Source organism: Cololabis saira, chromosome 8 (genome assembly GCF_033807715.1).
Source record: "Cololabis saira isolate AMF1-May2022 chromosome 8, fColSai1.1, whole genome shotgun sequence".
Lineage (NCBI taxonomy): Eukaryota > Metazoa > Chordata > Actinopteri > Beloniformes > Belonidae > Cololabis > Cololabis saira.
In genome coordinates, this window is record NC_084594.1 from 31,886,880 (window position 1) to 31,903,116 (window position 16,237).

Consider the following 16,237-nt stretch of genomic DNA (forward strand, 5'->3'; position numbering starts at 1 on the left):
ATGACCCATGGTTCTGCAGGGACTTTGCACCATGTTAGTTGTATTTCATTTATTTTTCTTTCATTAGTTGCATTAATTGAATAAAAACATGAATAAAATGTAAAATTTGATAATCTTATAAACCCATATTTTATTCAGAATAAAAATATATAAAACCTATCTAGTGTTTAACTGAGTGATTGTGTCAGCTTAAGAAAACAACCAAAAATAAATAAATAGGTCATTTTGAATTTTATTTCAGTCAATGCAGTTGTTGAAAAGTTCACCACCTCTTATAAAGGCCAGTCTTTTTTATTTATTTTTTTATGAATGCATCGTGTGGTTTAGCAGAACACTGCTGAAAGATATAAGGTCTTACCTGGAAAAAAGGGCAGAAGTAAATGTTGCTCTACATGGTATAGAATATCTTTCACCATCAATGTTTCTTATCCAGATGTACAAGCTGCCCATTTCACAGGCAATCATCTGCCATCCTTTTAACCGGCTGCAGGCCACTTTTCTACTTTGCCTCAGTCCATTTTAAATGAGGCCTCTTTACATGATACAGTAGGTGTCACCTGCATTTGCGAATTACATGTTCTTAAACAGTGATTTCCAGAATCCTCCATAAGCTCGTGTTACTGACTTCGGTTACATTCCTGTTTTTAATGCACTGTTGCTTAAGAGCCTGCAGAACATACATGTAGGCATCCGAGACTGATTTTCTGCCTTTCCTCTTTGTCTTTAACCGATATTGGAGATCCAAATCTTTAAGGCCTTTCCAGTTTGACAATCATTATTCTGAAAGTTTCACAATTTGAATTTTTTTTCTTTTTTTGAGATTGATGAGCGTCTGCCTGTTATGTCACTGACCTGTGTCCAATTAACACTTATTAGTTGCAAGAGGTTCGTCCAGGTGTTCCTTTTTGGTTATCATTCACTTTTCAGCCTTGTGTTGGCAATGTTTTAATATTTGGAGAAACGTTGCCATCAAAGGAAAATCATCTTATCTTTCATGAAATGATTAAATATCTCAAAATGGGACGTTTTCAATTAACTTGAAAAAAATAAATAAGATATGGCTTTATGGATCCAAAAGAGTTTTGTTTTTATTTGCATTTTACAGTAATCTAACTTGTTTTGTTGAGACATTTACTTGGACATTTTCCGACCTCATTACTCTACTTTACTCTAGTACTATTAAACGTTTGTTTGTTAATGTGCTTTCTCTAAATTGATGAAGCTTCAGTATACATGTACAATTTCAGTTTGTTGCTTTTCAGTTGCATCCAGAGGGCTTTGTGAACAAGAAAATCCTACACAACTTGATGGTGAAAGACAGAGCTTTTTGGTCCGGCACATTCCCGTTCCCAGCTGCCTGACGTGAAAGAACTGCAGCAAAAGATCCAATTCATGTAAATGTGCAGGTAATTTGTGCACGTCAGTGATGTGCAATAATGTGTTTCAGCTCTCAGAGCTACAATTTTGTTGATCGGCAAAGTATCTGTCCAAGATTGTGGAGAAACTAAACACACCCATGAGCTCTCAATCACCTTGTTGTGGACTAAGAATACTGTGCTGCTGTGTGTGTGTGTGTGTGTGTGTGTGTGTGTGGACAGATGTACCTTTCCTGCCTGTCTGTTGGTAAATATGTTGCAAGTGGTAAAATGAAAGGTCCAAGCCACAATTTAGCAAAAAAATTTTAATCTCTCCTTGATGTGTTTATTTACAAGTAGTAAATATGCAAAATAGGAAATAACAGAATATTTACACAATGAATGTTAACCTGCAAACTTGCGACAGTTGTTTCAAGTCTGAAACTCTAAAAATGTATCTGTTATTGTAATATTAAAGTTCTTCTGCTGACAATCTGAAATTCATTTGCTTTGTGTCTCCATGGGTCCTATGTAACTTCCATTATGAAATAATAAGAAAAAGAAAATATTGATTTTGCAGACTGAGAAGAAAGAAGGAAAATCAACTGGAAGAGTGCAATGTCTGGACTTCTTTTGATTCAACGACGGTTGTTAATTTGTTTTGATGTGACTCAAAAAACAGCATAAAACCCAGCAAAACGGACACTCTGCCATTGGCGTGTTGTTCTTGTGACAAGTTGGAAGTCAGCAGCTGATGCTGGCTACTTTAGACGACACTAAATGCTTTTAGACAATCAACATTCTACCACCTCAGTAACAATAAGTACAAGTCGTGTGTCATAATGAACAATGCAAAGTGAACGATGGGACATTCCCTCGGACTTGCAAGGCAGGTCAATCTAAAAGGCAAATGATAAACAAGCCCGACCATCTCTGCAGTCATTTAATCAACCGCAATATGACACAAATGGAGCTGGATCCTGAGGATGGACTGAGAATCTTGAAGTGTCATTAAAAAGCTTGACGGATAACCAGCTGGACACTGCACGCTGTGTGCTTCAGCCGTGAGCGAGTGGCTTTGTTCCCTTCTGCCCACTGCACTCACACAGATCACACAACACACTGCTGTTCACACACCTCTGAGCTTCAGCAATCATCCACTTCCTCTCTGTATGGTCAACACAGTTACAGCACCAAAATGTAAGAATGCAGCAAAATGTCAGAGGGGACAAAAAAAAAAAAAAGGTAAATTGGACAGATGATATTTTGGGGGTTTTCCAGTGCTCGTTACTTGATTCAAAAGAAATTCTTTAATGGGTGAGTCTAAAGGGAAAACATTCTATTATTGCATGGGCAGACTGGTCCCGCAAGACTGCTTGATTTTAGTTAGATTGTGAACCATTCAATATCCAGTTGATATAAATTCATATTATGTCCATAAAAGTCCTATCATTCTCAGATGTTTACTGTAAACAAAGAGGTGGGATGGACGACGACAGCATTGATGATCAGCACTGAGTGACAGCCCTAATGTTTGATAGAAAAACAACATACAAGAGTTAAAGCAGCAAGTCACATTTCCATCACAACGACACAGATGCTTATCGGATTCAACATTTTCATTCTGATCGTTGAGATCAGGAAAACAAAACAAAACATTAAAAAAAATCTTGAGTTCGGTCAAGTACTTCAACTTCAGTCAAGCTGAATTCATCTTCTGTGTACCGTAAAATGTACAATTTGCATGTTGATAATTAAAAAAACAACAACAAACAAATAAGCAAAAAGGGGAAAAAAACAGATTACAAAAAAGGGCAAACAGCTTTTCATCATGTAAACGTACACAACTTACAAATGAAACAACAAAAATATTTTACAGACCACAGTTTGGTTTTCTGCAAGCAAAAAGAAAAAATAAATCTTAATTTCTCACAAGGTCAAAAACCAAAGACTTCAAAAAAAAAGAGAAAAAGAGTCCTCCTAAGAGAGCAGTATTATAAAAAGCTTAAGCCACACATGGCAATAGGCTAGTTTTACAACAAGAGCTGCAGGCTAAGGGGAGGATTACTCAGCCCGGTGTATTGAATGGAGAACGGTGCCTCACTTCTCTAGATATCTGTAACCTCTGTGCATGAACAACTCAAACCCATGTCTCAAATATAGGGGTTAGAGATGAGGAGGAACTAAAAGTATAGTATATATGTTTTCCTGCCCCTTTATTTGGGTATTAACGTTGAGAAATGATGAAGAATTGTGGCTTTAGGCTGGAAACGGCTTTTACTTCTACGAGGCTCAGCTAAGCGCTACCCGACGTCACCGGCGTTCCTGAAAAACACTACAACAGTCTGCAAACGGCAGCTCTGCTTTGTAAAATCACTGAATGAGGGACAGCTAACACAAGTGCATGACACTCAGAATTCATGGTGGATATGAGGCACCAGGGAAAAGGGGGAATATTTCAGGTAGTGCAATGTAGCTAATTCATTGTTGAGTCACTAAACCATGATCCAGTAAGCTGCTGCTTCTTGAGGCATGAAGAAAAGCAGCCGTGGAGCCAGAAATGAACGTGGCAATGATAAAGCAATAATCCTGTGATATTTGGCTTCACGAAACCAATAGATTGCACTGAATGACTAAAAGAAACCCCCCAAAAAACAAAACAGCTTTTTCCTGTCATCACTGAGACACCATGAACCATCTCTTACACGAAATGACGCACAACTTTGTGCATCGTCTTGTTTACTGCTACGTTCAAGGATCTCATGATGGGTCATTATTCAAACAATTTCAGTCACTAGGCATGTTCATATTTAAAACCAGACTGTAGCACATTCCATCTAACAAAATGTCTTTGCACTAAACAACATTCAAAGAAAACATGGCACAGTACGAATTTTTTGTCTATTTTTCATTCATTTTTCTTCCTACGTTGAGTTACTTGTAGTTGTCATTATCAAATCTTGTTTCATCGTTTTATTTTTATTGTATTTGACTCAAATGAAATAGAAAACAACAAAAATGTTTTCTCCTTAAGTTTTCTTTAAAAAGCTGTATTTATATATAATATCTATATAGTCTTGCTTTGTAACGTTTCTGTAAATTGTGCAAATTCAGCAGTAATACAAGTGGCGAGAGATCTGAGAGTGGGCAGTTGATTACATCTATACAAAAAAAAAAAAAAAAAAAATTCAACATCTTTCAAACTGTGACAACTGTTGGGGTCACATGACCTACAGAGCCTCTCTCCAAAGGCTGAGACAGATTGGTCCGTTCTGCTCGAGATGTCATGTGGAATTCCTTACAGAGCTTCCATGGTTTGTTTTCCTGAACATCATCGGCGTCATCAGGACAAAACTCTTAAAATCAAACCAAGCAAACCACAAACACCAACATCCACGATAATCAAACGCTGTCACTTGACTTGTTCTTCATGTATGAGTGTGTGAAAACATCTGGTGTCTCAGTCTCTCACACAGACACATGCCCGCACGCGGCACGGGGCTGCAGACAAACACAAACATACACATGTAAGCGTACACAGGCCCGCCCATCTCTGCCGACCACCCCCCCATTTTGCAGTATACTGCTTCAGTTCCTTTTGCAGTTCGTATTGTTGGGGGTTGGAGTTTTGTTTCTTGTCTGAGTGAGAAGAACGAGGGAGAGAGAAAGACAGATGGAGAGGAGGAGCAAGGAGAAGGATGTGGATGGTCCTCAGCTGCTCAGGGCCATTGTGTCAATGATCTGCTCCAGCTTGCTCCTCAGTCTCTGTCTCCGTGCCTGCTCGTCTCGCTCCAAAGCTGACAAGATCTGAAAATAAAAAGGTGACGAGGTCAGTCGATGTTTCAAACATGTTAACTTTGGATTTCAAAACAAATAAGACTTTCGTAGGAGAATATTCCTCCTGGCTGGTTTGGGATGCAAAAAAAAGTTCAAGTGATCAAACGTTGAAATGCTCCAGAAGCAAAGCTCCGTGGCTTTCCGTTGAGCCTACTTCTTTTTTCTCATGAATGAGAAACAGGGCAATAGCATCGTTTTTGACTAACAAATCTACTTGATATTCATAGAGGGATTGGGACCCACAATCCCAAAATTTGTTATGTTTTGCATTTACCGTACGTTAAAGCCGTCGGGAACTTCCCAAAAAAACAGTAACCGGCTAGAAAATGTGAATGCATACAACTTTCATGGCCCTCCCAATGTCTCCGCTGAACTCCAAAACTGTCTCCCAAGCCCCTCCCCTTGCTGTTGAGTACGCCATGCTCGCCAGAGTGCATGGATCTGGGCTGTACTGCACGAGTAAGTTACTTTACAACAGAAACCCGAGGCATCAGAGACCAGATCCCCAAAAATAAATCCATAATGTAAGAAATTAGGGTAAGTACTTGTACAACTATTTCACATCCAGTGTTTATTTGAACATGGGGCTGGAAAGGAGGGGGTGATGGGTTGTGTGGAGCATATGCAGCTCCTTGCTCTGATTGGAGGAGCTGCAATGGAAGCTGTGGAAATTTGGAAACTCAACTGCGAGCTGTAGGTGGAGCCAAAGAAGCGGATTTGTTTCTCAAAATGCCTAGTTCATGTAATATCTGAAAATACTGGCAATTTCATCAAATGTGAAAAAAATACACTTACCAACTGCAGCTTTAATAACAAACTAAAGGTGGTACACTAGAGCCTCCTCACTATGCACAAATTCATAATGCTAACTGTTTGAAACAGAAGTGGCAGTAGCTTAATTCCCACTTTCTTCATCAGTATGAAGGCCAGCGTGTCACAAGAATCGTAGTGAGTCTCCAACACAAGCGACGTCGGCTAAAGCTAGCAATGTCAGTGGGCAACTCAGAAGAAAGAGGTGGGGGAGGGGTTGAAACGCAACTGCGCAAAAAAAAAACCTGGTTGGAATCTACTTTGACGTCAGATCACTGATTACTGACATCTGCTTTCTCTGCCAGTAGATTAATGATGCACATTAAGTAATTAACATTAAATGCAATTATAAGACTAACAAATCCTCTGAAGAGCTCATAGGTAAAGCTTTATGGTTTCCAAAAGTCTTATCGTACTTATACTCAGTCTTCATAAATCTTGTGAAAAGTAGGAAGACTACTAAGTAAGATTGCTAAGTGCAGTAAGCCATTCAGTGATACTTTGCTTTCTTTCCGGCTCATGCTGGTACATGAATTACCAGCTATTAAAACTTTAAGAGCAGAAAAGCCTGAAATCGCACCTCATCCTTGTACTTGACAATGTAAGAGTAGATCTCGTGTAGAGCCGACATGCTGTTGAACTGGTTGACATGCAGACGTGACTGCTCTGCAAGGTAGGCACTCATGTCCTGGTCACTGATAGCCGGCATCCTGGAGATGTCAGAGTAGTACCTGCACATACACACGTATACAACCCTTTAGTTTAAACAATATCCTCACAAATTAAACATGTCAAAATAAGCATGCATGCTGACATTACCTTTCTACCCAGTTCTTGTAGTTGGGGATGTCTTTAGCATACAACAGCTTATTGGAAGGCGAGTCCTTCCCCAGCTTATGTTCTGATGTAGAACAGGAGTCCATGAAGGTCTGAGCCACCACGGACAAGCAGGCATCCGTAATGCTGTTCTTGTGGATGTCGAAGACAAACTGCGGGTTCTTGATCACATTCACCCAGAACCTCAGCGGAAGACTGAAAGGATGGATACAGAACAGGGGAGAGATTGGGGGAGGGAGAGGAACAACTGCAGAGTTAGATGCGCATGGAAAGCTTTTAAGGTGCACAGATCAATGCAAAGAATGATGCTGTATACACACTTCTGCCAAACAGAGGAGCAGTGATAAACATCTGGCAATGCTAATGAAGACGTGGGTGCTGGGACATCCTGCTGTACTTCAACCATTCACACCAAGAAAGCACAAAGCAACTCCCAATCACGTCCCTTTCAAGCATGCAGATACACAAACTCACCAGTTGCTCTTCCAAGTGTGCCGTACATCAGAGTCCGATATGGAGTGCTTGTCTGCCTGCTCATCCAAGAAGTCAAACATGTACTTGATGGCGAGAGGAAGCGCACTACCTCTATGTGCTGTGCTGAAGATGGTCTCGAACAAATCATCCACAAACTTCTGGAGTGTACCCTGAACATGAGAATCAGCACAGGATTAGCAGCTTGGTAAATGTGATGTTCCTGTTTGGAGGTTCCTGGCGGTTTTTTTGTCATAAGTGGAGGACATAAAAGCACAGAAGTAGCCTCAATTGTCTGTCACTTCTCAAGTAATACTTCATAACCAAATAAACTTGGTTAAAGTGTAGATGGCCACGAGAGGTGGCATATTCTTCTTAGCTGCTAGGGGTGAGGCTATGGGCCATGGTTGTCTGGGTTTGACAATGACAGTCCTTAGCTTTCAGCGCTTCAGCGCCTTCAGTGTTAACAGTATTTAGGATAGGACTCGATGGGAGTTCAGACTAAGGCTTTTCTGCACATGTTTTCTTTTACCACATCACACCACTTTGGAGATTCAGAAGCTTCACAAAGTCCTCTGAAGTTGAAATTATTCTAGATTTCCACCAAGCAAGGCCACCTTTTACAAAACTTTATTTAAACCAGCCAGATGTTGAATTTGCAGTAGTAGTAAATCAGCTTCCTAAAAACACAAAGCTATGGGGGATGTAATAAGCTGGAGAAAATTGCAATGGTTCAAAATTACCACCATTGTCTTCCCCTGACTTGCAACTTAATCATTTTCCAGTTGAGGCAGCAGTGGTACAGTTAACCATGCACTTTCCTACATGCAACTATGAGAAGCTTGAGCTAATAAGTGAAACATCAGGGGACAGGAAGTATCAGAGCATGAACATAGTGCTTGCATTTGAAATAAGGGCCCGGCAGTATCATTCGGTCATATGGGAGATGATGTTTTTTGTAGGTGTTCCCTTAAGTGTATCAATGTTCTGTGAAAATGAAAGCAGACCATTAATAAACCCCTCTATTCCCTGGACGTCCTTCTGAAGAAAATGACCCCAGCTCCAAAAAGTTTGCATGTTGGAAGTACTGCCTTACAAAACTGACAGGGAGTTGGTCAAACTCTCCTCTGTAAAGTTTTAACACTTTTAGAAACAGTCTACTTTTGAAACTCATCCTTCTGATCACCATCTGAAAACGCACGTGAAAGAGTAGTTCCCAAAGTGGGGTCTGGAGGACGTGGAGGATAACAGTAATGATAGTAGTAATGATCGCGGGGCACAGGCCGGAGTCTAAAAGCCCAGAGGCCGCCAACAGAGAGCCCGATAACACCAACCAAACAACTCAATAGTCAAAGGTCATCCACCTAATTAAGACTGTGCATATGTGTGACTTTGTGGAAAAGGTTATGAAAAAAGTTAATGAGCCTCCAGACCACAATCAAACAAAGGTCAACAGAGACTGCAGGTTTAAATGGGCTACATGACAAGGATTTGGTGGAGTGGGGCTTTGCTTCTTGTTACCTTCGTGGCTAGCAGTCTGGTCAGATAGATCTCGGAGACCATCTTGCTTCCTCGATCCCCCTCCCGCTGGTCCGAGTGGTCGTGGTTCTTCACTAGATGCCACAGCTTGGTGCCGCTTTCGAGGTCAGGGGTGATCATGGGCGTTCGGGAACGCAAGCTGTCTGGACTACTGGCTGTCCTCAGCATGCTCTCTGCACACACGTCATGCAGGAGAGGATTGTGAAATGTATGCAGTCAGGGATCATATTGAACATCATGAAATGAGTTGATGTTTTCTCTGGTGGACGGGGTGATATTTATGAAACACATAAAATCTGATTTACAAATTTTAACCATCTCGTGACTTTGTGAGGTAGTAGGTTGCGGCATAATTGATTGTTATTGGCATTAGTTTCAATTTCTAGTGCAACTTAAAATCAAACTTCAGAAGTAGAAAAAGAAAGAAAAAAAGCCTGACCGCGCAGCAGAGAGCAACACATCCTTGTGAAATTGAAAGCTTTTGGAAGGGTGACAGCCATGTCACTCCTTACTCTAGAATAAATCTGTCACTCTCACTTGGCCCCTCACTCTCTTTGTTGGCCGGTTATCCTATATTTATGACACACAGCATTAGGCTTTCCTGCTTGAATGTTCGTCACTTGCGTCACAAAGCAGAAAAGGATTAAGAGGTTCAAAATGTCAGGAGAGACACTGCACCAGGGAAGTGCAGAGGAAATGCGATGGGAGTGTTGTGAGTATTTTTGTATATACTGCCGCAGCAGGGGCAAGAGCCAATTACTGTCAACCAAGAAGGAAAAGGAAAAAGTGTAGGAGACAAACTGAGATCCACTTTACAAATAGTAATGTGGTGGATGGAGCCTGCATCTGACAAAGATAAGAGACCTGTACAGAAAATGAGTGTCTTTACAATGGATATGTCTCAATATCAAGCCAATCCTCCTGTAGCAAAATGAAGACTGTTTAATTTCCTTTACACAATTTGATCTACAAGAAAGAATCTAATTTTCTAAAAGGTAATAAACCATCAGTCCAAAACTGCAGCAATGCTGCTCACCACAGGAGAAAAAGGCAGGCCGTGGTTCACAGGTAACTCAGATGAGGCTGCATGACCATGTACACAAGAGCTGAATGGTTTAGAAGGAAGATAACCTTTTTATAAAACTGACAGAGACAAATGGCTAAATTAACAGATGAAAACTTCTAAACAGCGGTTTGAAAGTTCATCACTTCATGTTAGAAAACCTTTTGCACATGATAAACTGAGTCCACGCACACAAACCCTTGGTATACACAGTTGTACAAGCATGCACACACACACACCCACACACACCTTCTTTCGTACCGTATCTGCTGAGGGACTTTGTGAATGTGGAGGAGTTGGAGATGTTGTAGGCAGAGTTCTGCTTGGGCACCAGGGCAATCACTGAGCCATCTGTCACCTGCAACACGATTTCCAAGTTCAGGTATCGCTGAGAAAAATGTCCACAAGAAATACTGCAGTCCAAACTCACAAAATATGACAGTGTCTGTATGGTATTACAAGAGGTTTTGATAAAAGCTCCGTACAATATCTGAATGAATATGCTAGTTACAGGAGTATGTGTGGAATTATTGCTATCCACAAAACACGGTGGGATTTATGCTGAATATAAGCAGCCAAGTACCTGGTAGTGAGCCAGGGTATTCAGCCTCTTCCAGTCATTATCGATCTTTGTAGTGACATCCTCATCCTGAAGGATAATGCGAGCCATCCTGCCCTGCCGCCATTCTGTTAGACATAAACATATAAACAATAGCCCACGTTGAGGAAGGGCATGTTTAGCGTAAGACAGGAAAAAAAAGAGGAAAAATAAGGACCTAAATTGCATAGATAAATCCAGAGCCTGCTTTTAAGGGCCAGCCCCTTCATTGTATAATAAATCTCCAAGCTAGCAGCACAGAGAAAAACTGAAATGTTTTTGGCACTTTTTCGTTGTGGAATCGCCTCTTCTGTCTGAAGTACCTGCTCTCGCTTAAGAGAGCCCTTGAAACAATTCCCTCTTCTCCCCCCACTGCAGTGAACTTTTGCTTTGTGTGTGTGTGGCTGCTTTTCCCTGCTCCTTACCCAGGTCCATATCCGAAACCTTTGGTCTCTGGGAGTACGGCGTGCCTTTGTACACGGCGTCCAGCAGCTTCTCTTTCACTTGCGTCACCGTGTCGCAGTTCAGGCTCTTCACCGTCACCTCCGGAGCGTTTTCATTCTCTGGGTTCACACAATGCAATGTCTACAGAGACAGAGCCCAAAAAGCACAGGCTGCATTTAGACTATGAAGGGGAAACAACTGTTGAGGTAAAGCATTTTTTTTTTTTTTTTAATCTTACTGGATCTTATAATCTACATTTATGTGTGAAGTAATACACATTGCTGAAATCAGTGTTCATTATCACAGTTTGCATTCAAATGACTATGTCATTCTCAAAGGAAAACAAAATAGATCACTTAGCATAATGGAAAATGATTAAGACTGGGCTCATATTAAATCTCTGTAATGCATTTCAAGTATACTTTTGTTTACTCTTATTTTACAAGTAAAACAGCATGTTCACAGGTATGTATGATAACTGACCAAGGTCTTGTAGTCAATTTGTTGTCTGATGAGCTTATCCTCACTGAGGGAGTAGCGGGCTTCTCCTGTGATTGCATCTATCGGCCCCTTTTCCATTTGCTGCTTAATAGCACAGTACAGCATGAAGAGAGGCTCACCAGCACATTCCTGAAAACAGGCAGAGAAAGTTGTCAAAGGAGACAGGTGGAGTGAAAGGCAAGAAATAACCAGAGATGGGGAAAAACATTCAAATGCAAACTACAAATACAACTTGGGCCAAGTTTTGCTGAATAGGCTAACAATATTTTTGATCCTCTCTGTGCACACCAGAGGCAGATTAGTAAAGGACAAGGCCATGGCCTGTGTTGGCAAACAAAACAACACATACACACTCTCACAAATAACGACCTCACCCCGAGACGGGGAAAAACTGGGAAAAAAGAAACAACCTTTGAAAATCTCTATTTTTGTGTGCGAGCAAGTGAAAAGGAGGGAAATCAGAGAAGGTGTGATTGTGAGTGAGTGGCAATTGATGGAGGAGTTAATAGAAGGTTAATGACTGAGGGCTGAAAACCGCTTGGAGATGCATTTTTGTGTGAGAGGTGTCAGCGAGGCAACAAGCACTGGGATGCTGGGTCCCCCGTCTATCTCACTGTTCTCCCTCTTTTTCATCCAGTTGTTCAGCTGACCTGCCAGCTAAGCACTGCTGGCTTGTACAACTTCTTGGTCTCTCTTTAAAGCAAGATTCAGGTCCTAATATTTAGGCGTGGACTATCTTTCTTATTTCTATGAAACCTCCTCCATGAGGGCAGAAATGGAAGTCAGTCAGGTTGAAACAAGGTTTTAAAACACACCTTTATCTTAACTGACATTTCATTCTTTGTAAGATTTAAAAAAAAGAAGAAAATAATTAGGGATGCATTTTTTTTGCCTCATTTTAGTTGCTGCTTTCATATTTTAAAACCGAAAAAAATCAGATCTTCACACATCCCAAATGGAAATTTTCCGTTCAGCTTGCAGCTCACGGACGTGCAGCCTGATGCATGGGGGTCACTGCTTAATTTTCAAAGGGTCAGAAGTTTAAAAGGTTTGCACGTCTACGGTTGTGACATTTAGCTTACCACTACATTATTGTTATGGATGAAAATGAAGACCAAATCTGTTAAAATAAGACTTGACAAAACACAACTTTACATAATTTGATTTCTCCCTCAAGGGCACGGCTTTAATGGCAAATTAACAAATGTTATTAATGTCATAATTAGCCTAAAGGTAATTATTTTTTAGCAATGGTTGAAATGAAGTATCTGTCGACTGCCTTGAGGCAAAGATGTATCACAAGCCCTGTGCCCTTCACATGGGCATGTTCATGCATCAACACAAGTCAGTCAATCTTGGTGAACTGTCAGATGAACTCTGCGGGATAATCTAGAAGTGCCCACTACCTACGGTGAAAACAGCACACCGGCAGATGTCCTCTCAGTCCAGCAGCACACAAATCTCAGCCCGTCTGTCTCCTTCAAATGGTCCCAGTGTGGAAAAGCACATACACTGCGTGTGTATGAAAATATCATGCTTGATGTACATGCGGCTTTGCTCTACTGTGCTTTTGTGCTTCTGTTTCTCTGTATATGTGTTCAGTTAGTTGCTTTTTAGTCGTTCACCGTCATTTATTAGAGGTAAACTCTGCATTTTCTTTCCTTAAGATGTTTTCAGCACTACTGGCCTAATTTACAGTATTTTGGGGACCATCAGGTGCACCGCATTAAGGCACAATATCAATGAACAGATCTATTTTCATACATAAATCACACCGGGTTCTAAGGTGCATGATAAAACATATAAAGCGATACAAAACAGTAAGGTAAGTCGAACTTTATTAACTAATTCACAATAACTCAGAATATCGTTCAGTTGTAACTAATACAGAAAATGTTCTCACATTTTAAAACATTCGTCTTCCACAAATCCACCTATAAAAAGTGGTGACGGTAAAGGTAGTACCACTTCCTGTTCTCTGATTGGTTCATCGTTGCCAGCGATAGCGGACACCTGAAGTGGGTGTGAGGTTGGAACGACGTTGTATTCCATCATTTTATTGTAATTGAATTACGATATAGATTTGAAGATTGGGTTTGCGCTACGTTGGCTTGACATCTAATTATAGTCAGGCAACATTGACTAGATGTTGGATGATGGTTGTTTGCCAGCACTACATACTTAGTTATCCAACGTTGTCTGACGCTGCAACCCATATTCAACCAAGGACCGACAACGACAACGTCCCTGTGTCAGCTGAATGGTCCGACAATCGATCAAGTAGAGCGGCTTCATCGCTACCAAAGTCACACTTGAACATTTGGACAGATTTTTGAGCGCAGTGTACCACATAAAATTTGTTCGAGGTCAGTAAGCACAACAAGATTCAAATGAGGTGCACCTGAGAAAAAAAGTAAGGATTTTAAGTACGCTTTATAGTGCGGAAAATACGGTAAGTGGACAGCAAATAGGTATAGATAGAGGAGGGAAGACAGGCAGGAAGGGGCGACAGGCCGGGACTCAAACCTGCACTGCCTGGATGAGGGCAATAGCCTCTGTAAATGGTGTCTGCTCAACCCACTGGGCTATCCAGGGCCCTTGTCTAAAGTTTGTAAACACAGCTGCTAAATAAATCTTGAACAGTTTGGTAACTGACTTCCTTTTACTGAACCCAACTATGACTATCGAGCCTCAGTGTCATATCTTTGAGCCAACACACACATACACGCATCCAAAACTGACACACTCATATCCACAGATGCTAACTGGGATCCCTGGGGGCTTTGGCTGGTGTGCTGTCCAGCAGCCTTGCCTGTCCTGACAGGAGATTAAAACCCCGCTGCTAACTGATTAGCTCCAGCAACATTTGAATGGAGGTGGTGTTAAAAAGGAAAGCAGAATTTACCACCATTTAAGCCATGGGGATTCTTTCAGATACGAAATCAGACAAAACAATGAAAGAATGGAACGTATGAGATGTTCTAAAAAGGGATATAAAAACACTGGCATGCAAAGAGTCACAGACACACACACACACACACACACACACACACACACACACACACACACACACACACACACACACACACACACACACACACACACACACACACACACACACACACACACACACAAAGAGACAACAGGATACGGCGATCATGGCAAAAAGTGTTTAAACAGCACTTCAGACACTGCAGACTCCTCAGTTTGGAGAAACAAGTATTGACCACATGAAAGGCAGAGGTAAGGGATGTGTATACTGCTGCCGGTACCTTATCTAATGCTGCAGCCGCTAACGCGAGAGCGTGTTAGTGAGATATGTGTCGATTCTCAAACACCAACGGAGTTCCTGCTGCTTTAAAAGTTGTGTGTATCTGTAAAAGTGACTGTGGGGAAATTTTACCTTGAGGAACTTGTAAAGCAGGAAGGTGAACCAGTTTGTAAGCATCTTCTCAGCAACCGACTCCGTCCTGGGATAGAAGGAAAGAAGAAGGTAATGGGTGACGGTGCAAGGGAAATAACTGACAAGACATCTGCTCTGATAGCCACAATTTTGGATTTTGGATCTCAAGGTCGCACTTTAATCAGAAAAAGAGAATTAGTTAAAGTTGCAGTAACAACGCAAAGACTCCAAAACATCAGCAGTCTTAATGTGGTTTACCTTCAAACATCTAACCCCTCCCTCTAAACACATATGAACTTCACCAAACATGTTTATGCATTTCTTCTATTGATTCACCCCCTCCTCACTCTTTTTGTAGCTCTGAGCAAACTCACTCATCTTTATTTAAAAAAAAAAAAAAATCACTAACTGGTCTCATTAATCACAAACCCGCCACACATGAACACATGAACAACCAGCAAACTAAATGAAAGTGGAGTGATTAAAAGACATTGTAATTAACAGACTTATTGTTTCTAATTTGTTGAAGAGACTCCTGCGACGGAGAGACACCAGCAAGCAGGAGACAAAAACAAAAAAATGTCTTCTCACATTAGAAACAAGACAACTTCTTCATCAAGCACATATTTCATCCTCCGTTCATTTAACAACGTACAAAAGGAAAGAAAGATGTTTTGGTGTGCAACAAACGTAGTAGATGATTCTTTTTGAACTGAGCACCGAAATTGAGTATTTTTCAAGACAACTGGAGCACAGTGGGGTAATAAAAGTGAAATGAAAATAGGCCAGTGTAGTAGTGTAACCAGTGAAGGCCTGTGGCATGAACAAGACACCAGCTCAACTCCTACGCTCTTCTCAAGCCTCCCTTGTTTTACTGTTCACTGTTTGATATATGTGGAGTTTTGTTTTTCAAGGCTGACAAACTCTTACTGGATGAAAAAGGAGAAAACTGCGATGCAAGTATACAGTACAGGACAAAGGGCGTCAACACACTCTGACAGGATGTAATTTTGGGAAAGTCACATTTCTATTACAGGAAACTTGTAGAATCTCATTCAGGAAGTCAATGTCTATGGATCCATCAACAAATGTGTGCAACGGCACGCATGCACCCACACGCGTGCGCGCGCACACACACACAGTTTGAGTTTGAGTATAATTTATCCAAAAGAGGGTGTGAATCCACATGGGAAAAGATTATGAAATCTTTTTCCACAAGTGTATCCATAAATAAAAATGTCTTTCTGTAGGGTAAAAAGACTCAAACAGAGTGAAGGGTGTTTAACAATTGCTGACTTATTAAAGCCAGCCCCCAAGGCTACTGCAGTTAGCAGGGACAGCGTGTTGTGACCGAATGCCCCAAGAGGGGATTGGAAAAG

General features: G+C 41.1%; 1 protein-coding gene across 6 annotated transcripts in view; it reads right to left on the bottom strand.

Moving 5' to 3' along the window:
• Positions 1-1,690: 1,690 nt before the first annotated feature.
• The window catches only part of LOC133448855 (plexin-A1-like), a 207,303-nt gene continuing 192,756 nt past the window's right edge, over positions 1,691-16,237 (bottom strand). For 2 of the 6 annotated variants that reach the window (XM_061727782.1, XM_061727781.1), the window contains exons 23-32: positions 14,859-14,925; positions 11,438-11,584; positions 10,936-11,095; positions 10,496-10,599; positions 10,174-10,270; positions 8,832-9,022; positions 7,314-7,483; positions 6,822-7,034; positions 6,583-6,733; positions 1,691-5,162 (exon numbers count right to left, since the gene is read on the bottom strand). In XM_061727782.1, coding sequence (XP_061583766.1) covers positions 5,067-5,162; positions 6,583-6,733; positions 6,822-7,034; positions 7,314-7,483; positions 8,832-9,022; positions 10,174-10,270; positions 10,496-10,599; positions 10,936-11,095; positions 11,438-11,584; positions 14,859-14,925 — 1,396 coding nt within the window. In that variant the 3' untranslated portion in view covers positions 1,691-5,066. Of the gene's footprint in view, positions 5,163-6,582; positions 6,734-6,821; positions 7,035-7,313; positions 7,484-8,831; positions 9,023-10,161; positions 10,301-10,495; positions 10,600-10,935; positions 11,096-11,437; positions 11,585-14,858; positions 14,926-16,237 lie in introns of all 6 variants that reach the window. The other 4 variants (XM_061727778.1, XM_061727776.1, XM_061727780.1 and 1 more) reach the window with 3 other exon arrangements.